Source organism: Nothobranchius furzeri, chromosome 9 (genome assembly GCF_043380555.1).
Source record: "Nothobranchius furzeri strain GRZ-AD chromosome 9, NfurGRZ-RIMD1, whole genome shotgun sequence".
Lineage (NCBI taxonomy): Eukaryota > Metazoa > Chordata > Actinopteri > Cyprinodontiformes > Nothobranchiidae > Nothobranchius > Nothobranchius furzeri.
In genome coordinates this window covers 53882878-53896260 of record NC_091749.1, presented here as the reverse complement: position 1 = coordinate 53896260, position 13383 = coordinate 53882878, and the positions used below count along the sequence as shown (strand labels likewise).

Genomic DNA, 13383 nt, shown 5'->3' with positions numbered 1-13383 from the left:
CAGCCTGGAAAGGGAGGGAGCATTTGTCTTCACCTTTGTGCCAATCAGAGGACTTTGTTGGTGCCACAGTTTCAACGTGTGATCAGCCAGTAGGCTGTTTCTGGACTCTGCAGACCTGAGAGTTTTATAAAGCTGGGAAAGAGAGGTCAGGTGGTCTATGTTTGCGTGTGTGTGTGTGTGTGTGTGTGTGTGTGTGTGTGTGTGTGTGTGTGTGTGTGTGTGTGTGTGTGTGCGTGTAAATGAGCAGGTGTGCAGCAACAGCTCTGAACAGCTGTGACGCTTTTGTACACAATGTGCTGTGAACGTCAAAATATCCGTGTTGCAGGTTTTCCCAACAAATCTGCACACAGGTTTGAAGTGTAAACCCAAGAATGTTCTTACCTGTTTAAAGAGAGTTTTTGTATCCCACAATGGTACATTTTAAATGTTGCATCAGATAAAGGAAGTAGCTTACCTTCCTCTGAACATAGTCCATGATGTTTTTTAAGTCCAGGTCATCATAGTAGTTCACTATGCCCTTCCTGATGGTTTTGTTCAGAAAATCCACCGTCTGTCAGGAGAAAAAGGTCGTTTGAAAATTAGCTGTTAGTATGTGTGTGCGATGGTGGCAGAGGAGTTAAGAATCTGCCCCATAATTTACATGTTTGTGTAGCATGGGGATTGCAGGAAAGTCACTGGCACATGTCAGTGACTCAATACTATCTGCTGGGTTCCTTATAGCCTATAGGAAACTCTTAACTAATTGGCAGAATGAACAGAATTTAGGAATGTTGTACTATGTGAAGTGCCTTGAGATAACTCGTCGTGATTTGGCGCTATATAAATAAACTGAATTAATCAGAAGGTTAAGGATTCGAGTCTCTCTCAATCCATCACTGCCATGTCTTTGGGCAAGACACTTAACCCTCCTTGCCTGCTGGTGGGGGTCAGAGGGACTGTTGGTGCCAGTGTGCGGCAGCCTTGCACCCTAGGGAAGCTCTGGCTATAGCTCATCACCACCAAGGTGTGAATGTGTGTGTGTTTGAGTGAATAACTGTGTTGTAAAGTGCCTTGGGGGGTTATATACAGGCCAGTTACTGATGTGGATGGGGTCATGTTGTCAGATTTGTTGTGACACAGATGAACCACTATCAGGCAGCTGGGGAAAGGATTGGTGAAGGTGACCGAATATTAAGATGTGACACTTAGACCGCTCACATCTGTCAGTCACAATCTGGTGCAGGAGGGGGGGGGGTCACATTACTTTCATGTCTGTTTTTGACTTTCAAATGAGAGTTTGTCAATATTCAAGGCATCTGAACTGTCAAAAACCAATAATATTGTTTACTGAGAGTAAAGAAACGTTGTCAGCAGAGAGCATCTGTCACTGTGACAGCAAAAGGACGCTCACTCGCTCAAAGTGTGCTGAAACATCTTCTGGTCTTTAACGGCGACTTTTCTCTTTTGGCTGATGAACTACGTCTCCCCTGGGAGCATGTCGACATCAAAGCAACTAAAAGTTTCATCTCTTCTATCCTTTCTTCAACATTTAATCTCTTCACCATAGAGCGTGACACATTTAAAATGTGCACATTTAGAGAGCTGGTATTTGGGAATTTTCTGTGAAGCTACAGAAATCTGGACTTAAACTGCCAAATTACCAACAATTTGACTGTGACCCATTCACATATTTTTTTTTATTCTAACATAAACATATGGAGCCGCTGGAGTTTCCTTTTGTCTGAGAGAAATGGAAACGTTTAATCCATGGCTTGCTTTTATCATCGCCAAAGTAAAAGTCATGGTAACTGGATTTTTGATTAAAAGGAGAGGGGAAGAAATATTTGCCCTTCAGGTGAAAACTTTTAAAAAAGTCTGACTTAAAAAAGGAAATCTCAGAAGAAAGATAATTGACTTTAAAGCAATAATAAAACTATTCTTTTACCACTTCAGAAAAGAACATCTTAAATCTTAAATAAATAAAAACTGATCATTTTCTGTAGATTCCAAAATGTTTTACAGACATTAAAAAGTTTTCATCTGACGCCAAAATAAGAAACGAATCACCTCAGTCGCTTTTTGTCGGTCAAATATCAAACAGTCCAACATAAAAGCAATGTGTTTTGATAGAATTTGCATTCTTAAGTAGTGGTTGTAAATAATTTGTATTCACATCGCAGGATGAATAAATACACTGACTGCAGTGAAAACACGAGATGAACAAGTGAAGCTGGAGACAGGATGCAACACAAAAAAAAGGACGTTAAACGTGCAAAAGGACAAAGAGGAAATAGTCTCACTAAGACGTGACGGAACAAGTTACTGATGATCATTTGCTGCTGAATAAAATTAGCTCATCATCCCATTTCCTGCAACAAGAACCCCGTACAAGTACATTTCTGACTGATAACTAAGACTTCATGCATCTCACCTGGTTACGAAACGCCAGAGCTAGGACTCCTCCCAGCAGCTCCAGAATCAGACAAACTGTCAAAGTATACATGAACTGGGACAAAACACACAGCAGAGACATTAAACACTTATAGATTTTACAAACATTTATGAAAAATTCAATAAAATTGTGCAATTTTAGGATGTTTAACTATCACATTACTGTAGATTTGATCACATTCAATATTAAGTATTTTGGTACTACATGTACAATCATGTGTACAGAAGGAGGTACATTATAAATAAAATGAATGAATTCTCATTGATTTTAACTTTGTTTAAAACTATCCTTATATTTAAATTTTTTAACCAAACCAAACCCACATGCACCTGTTAGAATTATCCCTTCCCCCTATTCCTCCATGTTTCCTGCTTCAAATGAAACCTGTTGTTTTTGCTGGCATGCAGACACCCGAGGCGGTTTTCCTAGAGCCATCACTATGAATGTGAAATGAATTGAGAAATATCAGGACTTCATAGTGAACCGAATCTCAAGAGAAAGTGGGTCATGCAGAGAGACAACAACCCAAAGCACACAAGTTGTTGTATCAGAGGATGAAAATGGTCTGAAAAGACCAAATCAAAGCCCTGAGACTAATACAACAAAAGCGGCTAAAGGGAAGGATGTGAATCGAGTCTTGTTCTCCATAAGCATCCCTGAGGTGAAGCTGCTCTGTGGAGAAAGTAATGGGACTAGCAGAGGTAAACGCTCTCAGAAGGTGCCGTTTTATGTGCATGAGCTGACCCACCACAGACATCATATACGTAGACACCCTTGTACCAGCACTGCCTATTGGAGCTGGGGTAGCAGCGGGCTGCCATCTTGAATGGGTTCCCATTTGCCCCCAGTGTATTTATGTCTACTGAGGAAGGTGTTTACTCAACTAAAAAACACATTTCATTATGCTTTTTCACCAAATCAGACATTTGGTATGGCATGATAATGAAAATCTAAATATATTATAATAAAATAAAGAAAAATATAAAATCAGGTAAGCTAAAAAAGTCAATAGTAATCCAAGTGATTTGTTTTCAATAGTGTGCCAGTTGTTGCAGCCAAGGGCTGTACAAAGACTCAGTGACTCCAGTTGAGTTTGGAGAGTGAGGAGCACATCATTATGGCAGCAACATAGTTACGCTCTCCATTGCCAAATGGGGCATCTACATATTCATGTGGGGCCAGAAGAATTCACTCAAATATCAGCATCCCATCCCAGAATGCAAACATACAAGGCTATAGGATGGAGTTTGACTCAGAGCTGTATAGATCTGGTAGTTCTGTCAGATTGAGGTCAGCTAACATCTTCCTCTGAATACGGTTGTTCTGGTTTCCCCTTAAGAGTTCACATCTGCACTAAAAAACTGAATTTCACTGAGATAAACACCTGTTAACATCTGTTATCAATGAATCCCTTTTCTAAAACTTGAATAATATTTATCAATATCATTACTACTTTTATTATTGAAAAAATATAAATGTTTATAAGACTACAAGTTGCTGTTCAGTTGATAATTTAGCTAAACTATTCATACGCACATATATGTCAAAAATATACTTTTTCTCTGAAAACTTATTTAGAGTCTTCCTACCAAACTAAACTTAGTGTAAACATTCTGAGAAGTTTTATCTAAAGACTGAACAAAAACTTTGCTCTCTTAAATGATTCAAAGCTGTTAGAGGAAGTTATTTCTTGCAACACGTATGGGCAATAACGTCTCGTCGCAATCTGCCTCTCCATCATGTCTTTGCACTTTCTTTTTCTTTTTCTGCAGAGCATCCATCACATCATCTATCCTTACTAGACCCGTCTCCTAAATGATGCAACCAACTGGCCAAACTGTCATTAGTGTAGGGCAGAACCATTTGAAGACAGGGTGCCAGATTGATGGCATAGCTTCTTTTCCCCTGCTGCGAAACACACACACACACACACACACACACACACACACACACACACACACACACACACACACACACACACACACAGTCTGTCTTTTTATCAGAGTGAGGACCCTCCATTGACTTCCATTCATTTTTGTGATTTCACCATGCCTAACCCATACCCCAACCCTAACCATAACCAACGCTGATCTATTCCTAACCCTAACCTTAACTAACTTAATTCACACTATACCTCTAACTGGTATGGTAAGCTTCTGGTATGCTTCTAAAAAAGTGAGGACCAAAAAAATGTCACTCTGTAGGGAAAATGGTCAAAATGGTCCTCAGTATGTAGTAAGTACAAGAACACACACACACACACACACACACACACACACACACACACACACACACACACACACACACACACACACACACACACACACACACACACACACACACACACACACACACACACACACACACACACACACACACACACACACACACAGCAAGCAATGTCCCCTTTTCAGTAAAAAAGACCCCACACAGAGAAAGTTCTGATCGAGGTAAAAATGGGCCACAACATGGTCGGGGTAAAAATGGGCCACCTTTATGTTGGGGAGTTTGGGGAGCAGCCTAAAAATGCAACACCTTTGGTTTCCCGTTCAGTTTTGGCCATTTGATTTGTTAGGAGGGTTTGCAAGGACAACCAAAAAGAAATAATAAGCTACAAAATCTTTGCTCATCAGAGAAGACACAGATTGATTTATTTGGCTGCAGTGATGACACAAGCTGGTTGGATGTGTTACGTATCCATGTGGTCAATAGTCACCATCTAATTGACACAAGATAACCTTTCATGTACAGACAGATCAACACTGTCTATCTGTGCCCAGACTCCCAAAACAACCCGTTGCCACAATTATTGTTCCTCAAAGGAGACAGTCTCACTCAAGGTCTCCTGCAATGGTCCTGCAATCTCTGGGTAAAGTCAGACTTCAACATCCTTCACTCTGATTAAAATGAACCTACTTGAAGCCTGCATGACTTTACAACTCATAAGCTTAAATAATCATATGTGATGAATGAACAAGATGTTTAACCCTTACCCAACGTTTAAATTTTCTAACGATCAAGTCATTAGAGCACAAAAAATGCTCTAATGTGAGGTAAGGGTTAAATCAAATGTTTGAATAATCCGTGCTTAAATCAATGAATTTAAAATGAATATTGTCCTTACAATGACCCATTTCAGATCTCATCTACACCAGATCATTATGTGTTGATTTAACAAGTTTATCAATGTTTACACTAATATATATTATAATAAGATGCGTATTAATGATTATATTCACCTCACATAAGAATTTTAAACATTCTCATTCACAAAGTGTTAAAACCTTTTGTATCTGGACAAGGCGTGTCTTCTAGGGCTGCAGCTATCGAATATTTTTGTAATCGAGTACTCTATCGAATATTTTTTTCGATTAATCGAGTACTCTAATAAATTAACCCTTTGTGTTTGTAAACCATTATATCAAATAGCATGTTATAATTATGAAAGACCTCTTAAAATGAGCAAGCAGTTGCCAGTTATTCTTCAAGTTTTATTCAAAATTAGTTTGCAAAACTTCAGCACTTCAACTTTACTTCACAGTAAACAAATGCCTGTGCAAAAAATAAGTACACAACCTGAGCCGATTTTCCCCTCGTGCGAGAATCTGCTAGCCTGCAAGCCAGAGGATAGCGCTGCGGGCGGCTGCGGCCCAAACAGAACCAGAACCGCTCACGGCGCATGCGCAAACAGCTCGCCGGCTGTTTCCCTATTAACACACGTCCGTTTTAATTTCAACACTTTTTTTCTCACACAATAACAAGGATTGTCGAGAAAGCATGTTTGCCGTGGTTTTGTCAAATTATACTGATCACAAAACATTTATTTACTTTCTTTCGTTTTCCTCTCATAAATACCAGTAATCCTGCAGCAATCCCGAGGGACAACAAATATCAATAACAACACAATAAAAAGTCCGACGTTTTGTGTAAAAATGCTATTTTTTAGCACATTTTAAGTCCGACGTGTTGCTACCAGACGTACGGTGTGAGCTGAAACTAAGTGCTACAAACGAAAAAGTCGCAGTGTCCGCAGAATATATAGAAATACAGGCTAAAATGCATTATCTTGTAGAGGCTCCGAGTCCGCTTGCAGAAGTGACATTTACAGGTGCTGCAGCACGGAGGATGTGGTGTTGTGGTAGGCTAAATCCATTTTATAGTATTTTCACTGGACTACGTTTTCCACCTTACGACGTGAAAAATGGTCCCACATCTTGACATTTTCTGTCTTTTTCGCACTCCACCGGGATCCACGTTGTCCGCCATAGCTTAAGATAAAGTTAAGTTACATTCCCTACTCGCGTGTGCGATTCAGTCCAGTGGGCATGTGCGTCACTTATTTCAGTCCGGGTGAAACATGACCACGGGCGACTGCAAAGCCATGAATTAATATATGAATTAAACGAATCCTCGAGGCAGAGAATTTGACTCGAGGATTTTTTGTACTCGAATTATTCGAGGTACTCGAGGAATCGTTTCAGCCCTAGTGTCTTCTGAGGAATGTTTTGGTAAGCCCTCAAGACATGGCACATTCTGATTTCCCAGAATGCGCCAGATTTTATAAACAATGAGTTTATTAAAACAAGAATTAGTTCCCGATTAATTCAGTTTCTAGCTGACTCTCGAACCGGCCGATTCGGGAACAAGCATTTTTGAAACCATCTCTTTTGACATCCAGTCAAAAGCCTATTTTCTCAGTGGCCTGGTGGTAGAGTGTCCATCCTGAGACTGGGAGATCAGGGGTTCGACTCCTAGTCGGGTCATACCAAAGACTTACATGGGACCCAATGCCTCCCTGCTTGACACTCAGCATTAAGGGGTTGGATTGGGGGGTTAAACCACCAAATGGTTCCTGAGCGCGGCTCACCGCTCCCCCAGGGGATGGGTCAAATGCGAAGAATAAATTTCGCACACACACCTGTGTGTGTGACAACTAATGGGACTTTAACTTTAACTTTATTTGCACGCTGCAAGCGGACACAGCCCAAACGGCTCTTTTAAGAGCCAAACATCAACCTTGGACGCAAACGAGCCTTCCAGCTTACAGTTGTGACCTGGAGATATCTCAAGACCAGATGGGTCGTATCAGAGCTAATCTACCGGCTCCGGATACCTTGAGGTTGATGTCCACCCCGACTTCTGACAGTCTGGATCTGCTGGGGGGTCTCTACACAAAGGGTATTGTAGACTCAATAGATTGCGTCAGATGACTTTATAAACAATCCTTAGCTCATCAAACAAACATCTAAATTATTTTACAACCCAGACTTCACAAATTCTCTCAGATACAAAGAATGGTTTTGCGAAAACATCTAGCTTCCATCACACCACCTCACACCCATTACATCACATCTCATTATTCATATCTTGTCATGTATAATTATTAGTTTAGGAAAAATAATTAAATTAATTTTCTAAACCTTATACCCGACTGTCTGAATTAATATGAAGTGTGTTTATGGTCCCTGAACAAGTAAAAGTAACTACGGTATAATCTTCTGATTAAACAATCAAAGATCAATCAGGTTGACATTTCATATTCATATGGAATCATCACACCTTATTGGTCATAATTAAAAGATAGTGCTAAGTTAATTTAACTACAGATGGATAAAAAATGTGCACCCAACTTCTAAAAATAAAGTATCAAATGCAAAGCACTGTGCAGAAATATGAAATTATTTTAAAATTTGTGCTCTAATGTTTTTTAAATGACCCAGAAATTCAGATAAGTCTTTGAAACTCAAAGTAGGAACATAAAAGATGCCAAACGCTCACCGCATTCAGCAGGGCAAGATTATCTCTCAGTGCACCCAAGACTCCAACAAGCGAGACGATAAACATGACAATTCCCAGCAGGATCAGGATTATAGCCGGAGCCAGGAACTTTCCTTCCAGGGTCTTGTAGCGCTGTCTCTCCACCTCTGCATAGATGCCGATAGCCAGGACAAAACCACCTATTAACTAGAAACAGAACAGATTATTAGTTAAGGTGGATTATCCATGAGCTTCAACAAGCTGGAAGAATGGTAAATGGTCTGTATTTGTATAGCGCCTTCCAGGGCTCTACAGCCCTCCAAGGCGCTCCACAACACAATAGTCATTCACACACTGGTGGGGATTAGCTACGATGTAGCCACAGCTGCCCTGGGGTGCACTGAAAGAAGCGAGGCCTGCCGAACACCGACGCCACCGGTCCCTCCGACCACCACCAGCAGCAGGCAAGGCGGGTTAAGTGTCTTGCTCAAGGAAACAACAGCAGCATTCTTTGGTCAGAGCCGGGATCAAACCTGCAACCTTCTGATTACTGGACATCCCGCTCTACCTCCTGAGCTACAGCTGTCCCACAAGAAGAAAATGGCTTACAACCAAAACTATGATTGTACCAAAAACTAAAAACCCTTGTAAAGCCTGAAACATGAAATAATAGTAAATAGTATCATGAGCTAATGTTAAACAGTTATGTAATTAAATACCAATAAGACATTGGACTCTAGATAGGTTTTTACAGGGAATACTAATAAAAACACTAGAAAACACCATTTGGGATTATAAGGTTGATGTCGAACACCACCACCAGGTGAAGCTTTAAAAAACCTAAAATAAATAAATATTATGAACCATAAGAAATGCAGATCTCACAGTGCCACCCACTTTCCTAGAACTGGGTGTTAACAGTTGCAGCTTAGGAATTTCAAAGCCACATTTTACTTTACTTCGTTTTTAGCTAGTTTTTGAATATTTGACTCTCTCCCTGTCCATTGCTTCATTCTCACAAATCCATTACTTATGATTGGAGTGTACTGCCTTCCGATGTTTTATGGTAATTGTAATAGTGTATTCTACAGCTAAAAATGGATTGGGATGCAAGGTCGCAATGCATTGTGGGATGTAGCCCTAGACAAGCACATACTTTGCATGGGTGCCTATGGGTTCGGGTCTGCTTGTCTTAAAGTTGTATTTTGGTCTCCTAAAGATGTTTAAACAGGAATGAGCTAAGCACCGCTGTTAGGGGTGGTGCCAATCGGACTCTAGATACCCAGATCAGATGTCACAGCAGACATTTTTTATCCATTTTCCAAAGCTGAGTAAGGTCCGCAATCACATGAAACAGCTGGAAAGGCAAACGGGCCAAGCTAAAGACAAACGAAGCAAAGAGGAGGCAGTATTTAGGTGGATGAGCGGATTTTCACAGCATGGAGTAGATCAAGGGGTGCACGAATTTTGTTCCATACAATTGTCAGTGGGAAAGGTCCTACATCCGAAAATAACGAGCAAATACTGGCAATGCTCTCACATGTCGAGTTATCCAGGAAACAGTGATGTAAATTAAGGAGTCCAGCCAAACGCCTCAACCAAATAGAACCCAAACATGGACGATAAAGATTTTTGACCAGAGGCAGGCGGTATGTAAAAAGTAGTGACAAATGATGACCGAATATGAATAGGGTTGTTTTTAATTGACGTCCAACCGTGTTTTCTCAATTGGTAAATGTGGTTTGTTTGTCTAGCACTAGGACCCGGCAGCACTTGTGTAGTGAAAACAGTATAAAAGGTTGATATGTCTAAAAGCTTCAATGCATTAAAACTAGAACAGATATGTACTTCTTTCTGCATACTGATTAATAATCTTGTCCTGGCTCAGTCATGCACAAATTAAAATTGTTAATGGAGTTCTTAATTACAGGTCAATTAAATCAAATTATCTACCGGCAGCAACTATTTGTGCAATCAGCTAACACACCTGTCAAAGTTAATCAGTGAAGAAACGAGAGGAAACACAAGAGCAAAGAGTTGCCTCATCAAATAAGCAAAAAGTGTCCCCTGTGTCATCCTCCAGCCTGGGGAACATTGAATTCTCTCTTCAGCCTTACGGGTATGATGGTTGCTGCAGCTTCTGTGCACAGAACACCTGAAGAATTTGATGTCAACTCTCCAAAATGAAAACAGAGGATAGATTTAAATAATTTGTATTTATTCACATAACAACAAGCTGCTCTTGGAAGTGAACAAGTTATTTAGCAAAAATATGATTTAAAAAGCTGGGATGAAGGGGTTTGCTACAAATTCTGGTATGTTAATCAAACCAATTGACTAAAGCAAAAAGATCATTTTTAAGGATGACATAGTTTTAAAATGTGGGCTTCATGAAAAAAAGCAAACCCCCCAAAAAAGACAATAACAGATTGAGTTAAGAGTTGTTTTTTTACATAAAAAATCTATTATCACTGATCGAAAATAGCTTTAATCTGGCTTGTAATACTTCTGTTTTCTCAAATGAGTCACATTTTTGTCACATTACTCACTTTGAAACAAAACTAAAGTTTGGGATAAAGCGTTATTTTAATCACCCGGGGATCAGTTCCAACAGATATGTTAATGTATTCAAACACCTCCAAATGCCTCCCACAGAGCCAACGCACACAGACATGCTTGCAAAACTTTCATTATATACAATGCAAATGCAGAAAGAATAAAACTAAAGTATTAAAGTACTAATAACTGAAAAAGAACCCGTAAACTAATTTTCTGCTACAAATTTTACTAATTGCCCAGGTCAATTTCTGATTTTTGTTTAATTTAACATCTTCGGTCTGAAGTTGTGTGTGTAACGATATCCTAACTAGGATTACTCAACAAGAATGGAGAAAAATTCTAAATCACGAAGATCACTATTATTTCCCACAGTTGCTGATTGACTTGTGAAACACTAATAAGAGTTCACATTTTAAAGGAGGCTGCAGACATCAATTTGTGACAGCAGGTGGCAGTTTAGCTGTTTAAAAGTGATAAAACTAATTGACTATATACAACCAACACAAGTTTTATCATTCTAGAATATAGACTACTGAAAAAGCAGTCTACATCAGGCCTATGTAGAAAAATGATCAACTGAACTGAAAAACAACACTGAATCAAACCCTGGGCTTTCCACCGGATGTATGAGCTGTGCATAACATAATAAAGGTGTTTTCTCCACAACCTCAGCACTCTGGAAGCATAGCGTGTAAGAAATAGACCTTAAGTGTAAATTTTGCAGACTTTTGAAATCGACATTACACTTCAGTGACACGTACAAGATGCATTGCTTTTTGGGTGGTGTATATAACCCGTTGACTAGAACTGTGGATATTAGCTGCATATCATGCTTTGCAGACATTTGCAGACTGCTTATGCATCGGGTGGAAAGCCAGGGTAACCCCTACTTCACACTGAAAGCATCAGCAAGGCGTAACAGCAGCAGAACGACCGTGACTCTTGCTGCGAACCTGTACACACTGGGAGTCTTGACCGCGGAACAGCTTTGAAACTGTAATTGCGAGATCCCAAGATCCCTTGAGTTTATGCCATCCGCCATTAAACCAAAAAGAAGGAATCACACTTGATGTCATAAATGCTGTTGTTCCTCTACCCTGCCAGGATTAAAGCCATGAAAAACACACAGTTGCACGTCTGGAATGGTGCAGGGAGTAAATAAGTCACTTGTATTTACGTCATATACATAGCTTTGAAATTGCATCGATGCATATTTTGACAATTACCAGGGGTTTTACGCTGAAACCGTATGTCATTTTCTGTCTAACCCTATGTTAACTAAAGAAAGTGACAGGTCCCAGAAGTGACACACGGCAAAAATATAACCAAATCCCATCCTTAGCTGTGAGGAAAGCCGCTTCTCGGACACGTGTGAAGGAAGGGTTAGTGATCGAGCCATTACTCTAAAGTCTCTTTTAGAAAACAATGCCGCCAATTTGCTGCAATGCTGAGCTGGCATCAGGGAGCCTTAGGTCAATTAGAAGTGGTCAGACCGTAGCAGTAATGTGTCCTTTTACAAAAAATTACACAATGGCGGTATAATGGGGGTATGGGGGCAGTGTCTGCGCTGCTGCGGACTTCCGTTTAAGCTTGGACATAACTTGCTTTTTATTGCAATCGAAGCTACGCTCCATCCATCCATTCTCTTCCACTTATCTGGAGTTAGGTAGCGGAGGCAGGTGGCTGTCACTCGGTCCCTGTAAACTGTCTGTTTTTGAGCTCCAGTTCTAAACTCCAGTTCTGAGCTCAGCAGTAACTCCCCACGTGATCGTGACACCACCCTCTGTTGAGCCAAGGTGTAATATGCATTCACAAGTCCGGCGTTGCAGCAACATTAATACCAAGTGTGGCAGCACAAATGCCGTAGTATTACGCTGATTTGCCATTATGGTGTGTCTTATAAAAAGGGCTAAAGAGAACACGAGCTGTTATAAGAGCCTGGATGTCCAAGCAGGAGCAAAGGTGCCAAGAAACCAAAAACATCACATAACAGAGCACATGGGATCATAATTAAAGATAATAGATGCTCTTTTTTAAGCATGTCATTCAGTACCAGTGTGTTTTGACTTCCTTCTGCCATCTGTAACAGAATGAAATGACTGTTTTCCACCATCAGTCATTTTCCCCCTCTCCTCTGACACAGAACTAGTCTGCATGAGATATGGCCTCAAGGTCTCATGCATTTGCTATAAACTGCTTTCTTTCCAGCTCAAGAGAAGAATGAAGACAGGACTCTCTCCTTTTAATAAATCAAAGAACTCCATTTTTAATAAAGTCAATGAAACAAAGTGTTAGACAATAATAAGATGTGACCAATCTGTGACATCAAAATATTAATTACGTTATTATAATCCTATAGAATATAACAAGTAATATGACTTTAAATGTTTCCAATAGGACTGATCTCACGTAGCGTTAAGACATGACGCATTGCTTTACTGATCCAATCAGAATCTGCCAGATCTGAAGGAGGCGTGGTTTTGGTGGTGCTTGGTAAACCTGTCATCTTTTCATTCGACCATAAACCAAAACATCCAAAGTATAAAACTATGCCCACATCATCTCTAACGCCAATTCAAAGCGTTCTAGAGAAGTTGTCGGAGTGGCCTATCCGTAACTTTCCTCTTCAGCCAAAA

The 13383-nt window shown here is 40.1% G+C and overlaps 1 protein-coding gene across 1 annotated transcript in view; it reads right to left on the bottom strand.

The window, feature by feature from the left end:
* The window catches only part of tspan15 (tetraspanin 15), a 57610-nt gene that overhangs the window by 26682 nt on the left and 17545 nt on the right, over positions 1 to 13383 (bottom strand). Inside the window, exons 2-4 of the mRNA XM_015953792.3 lie at positions 8210 to 8395; positions 2411 to 2485; positions 455 to 550 (exon numbers count right to left, since the gene is read on the bottom strand). Of these exons, the coding sequence (XP_015809278.1) occupies positions 455 to 550; positions 2411 to 2485; positions 8210 to 8395 (357 nt within the window). The remainder of the gene's footprint in view (positions 1 to 454; positions 551 to 2410; positions 2486 to 8209; positions 8396 to 13383) is intronic.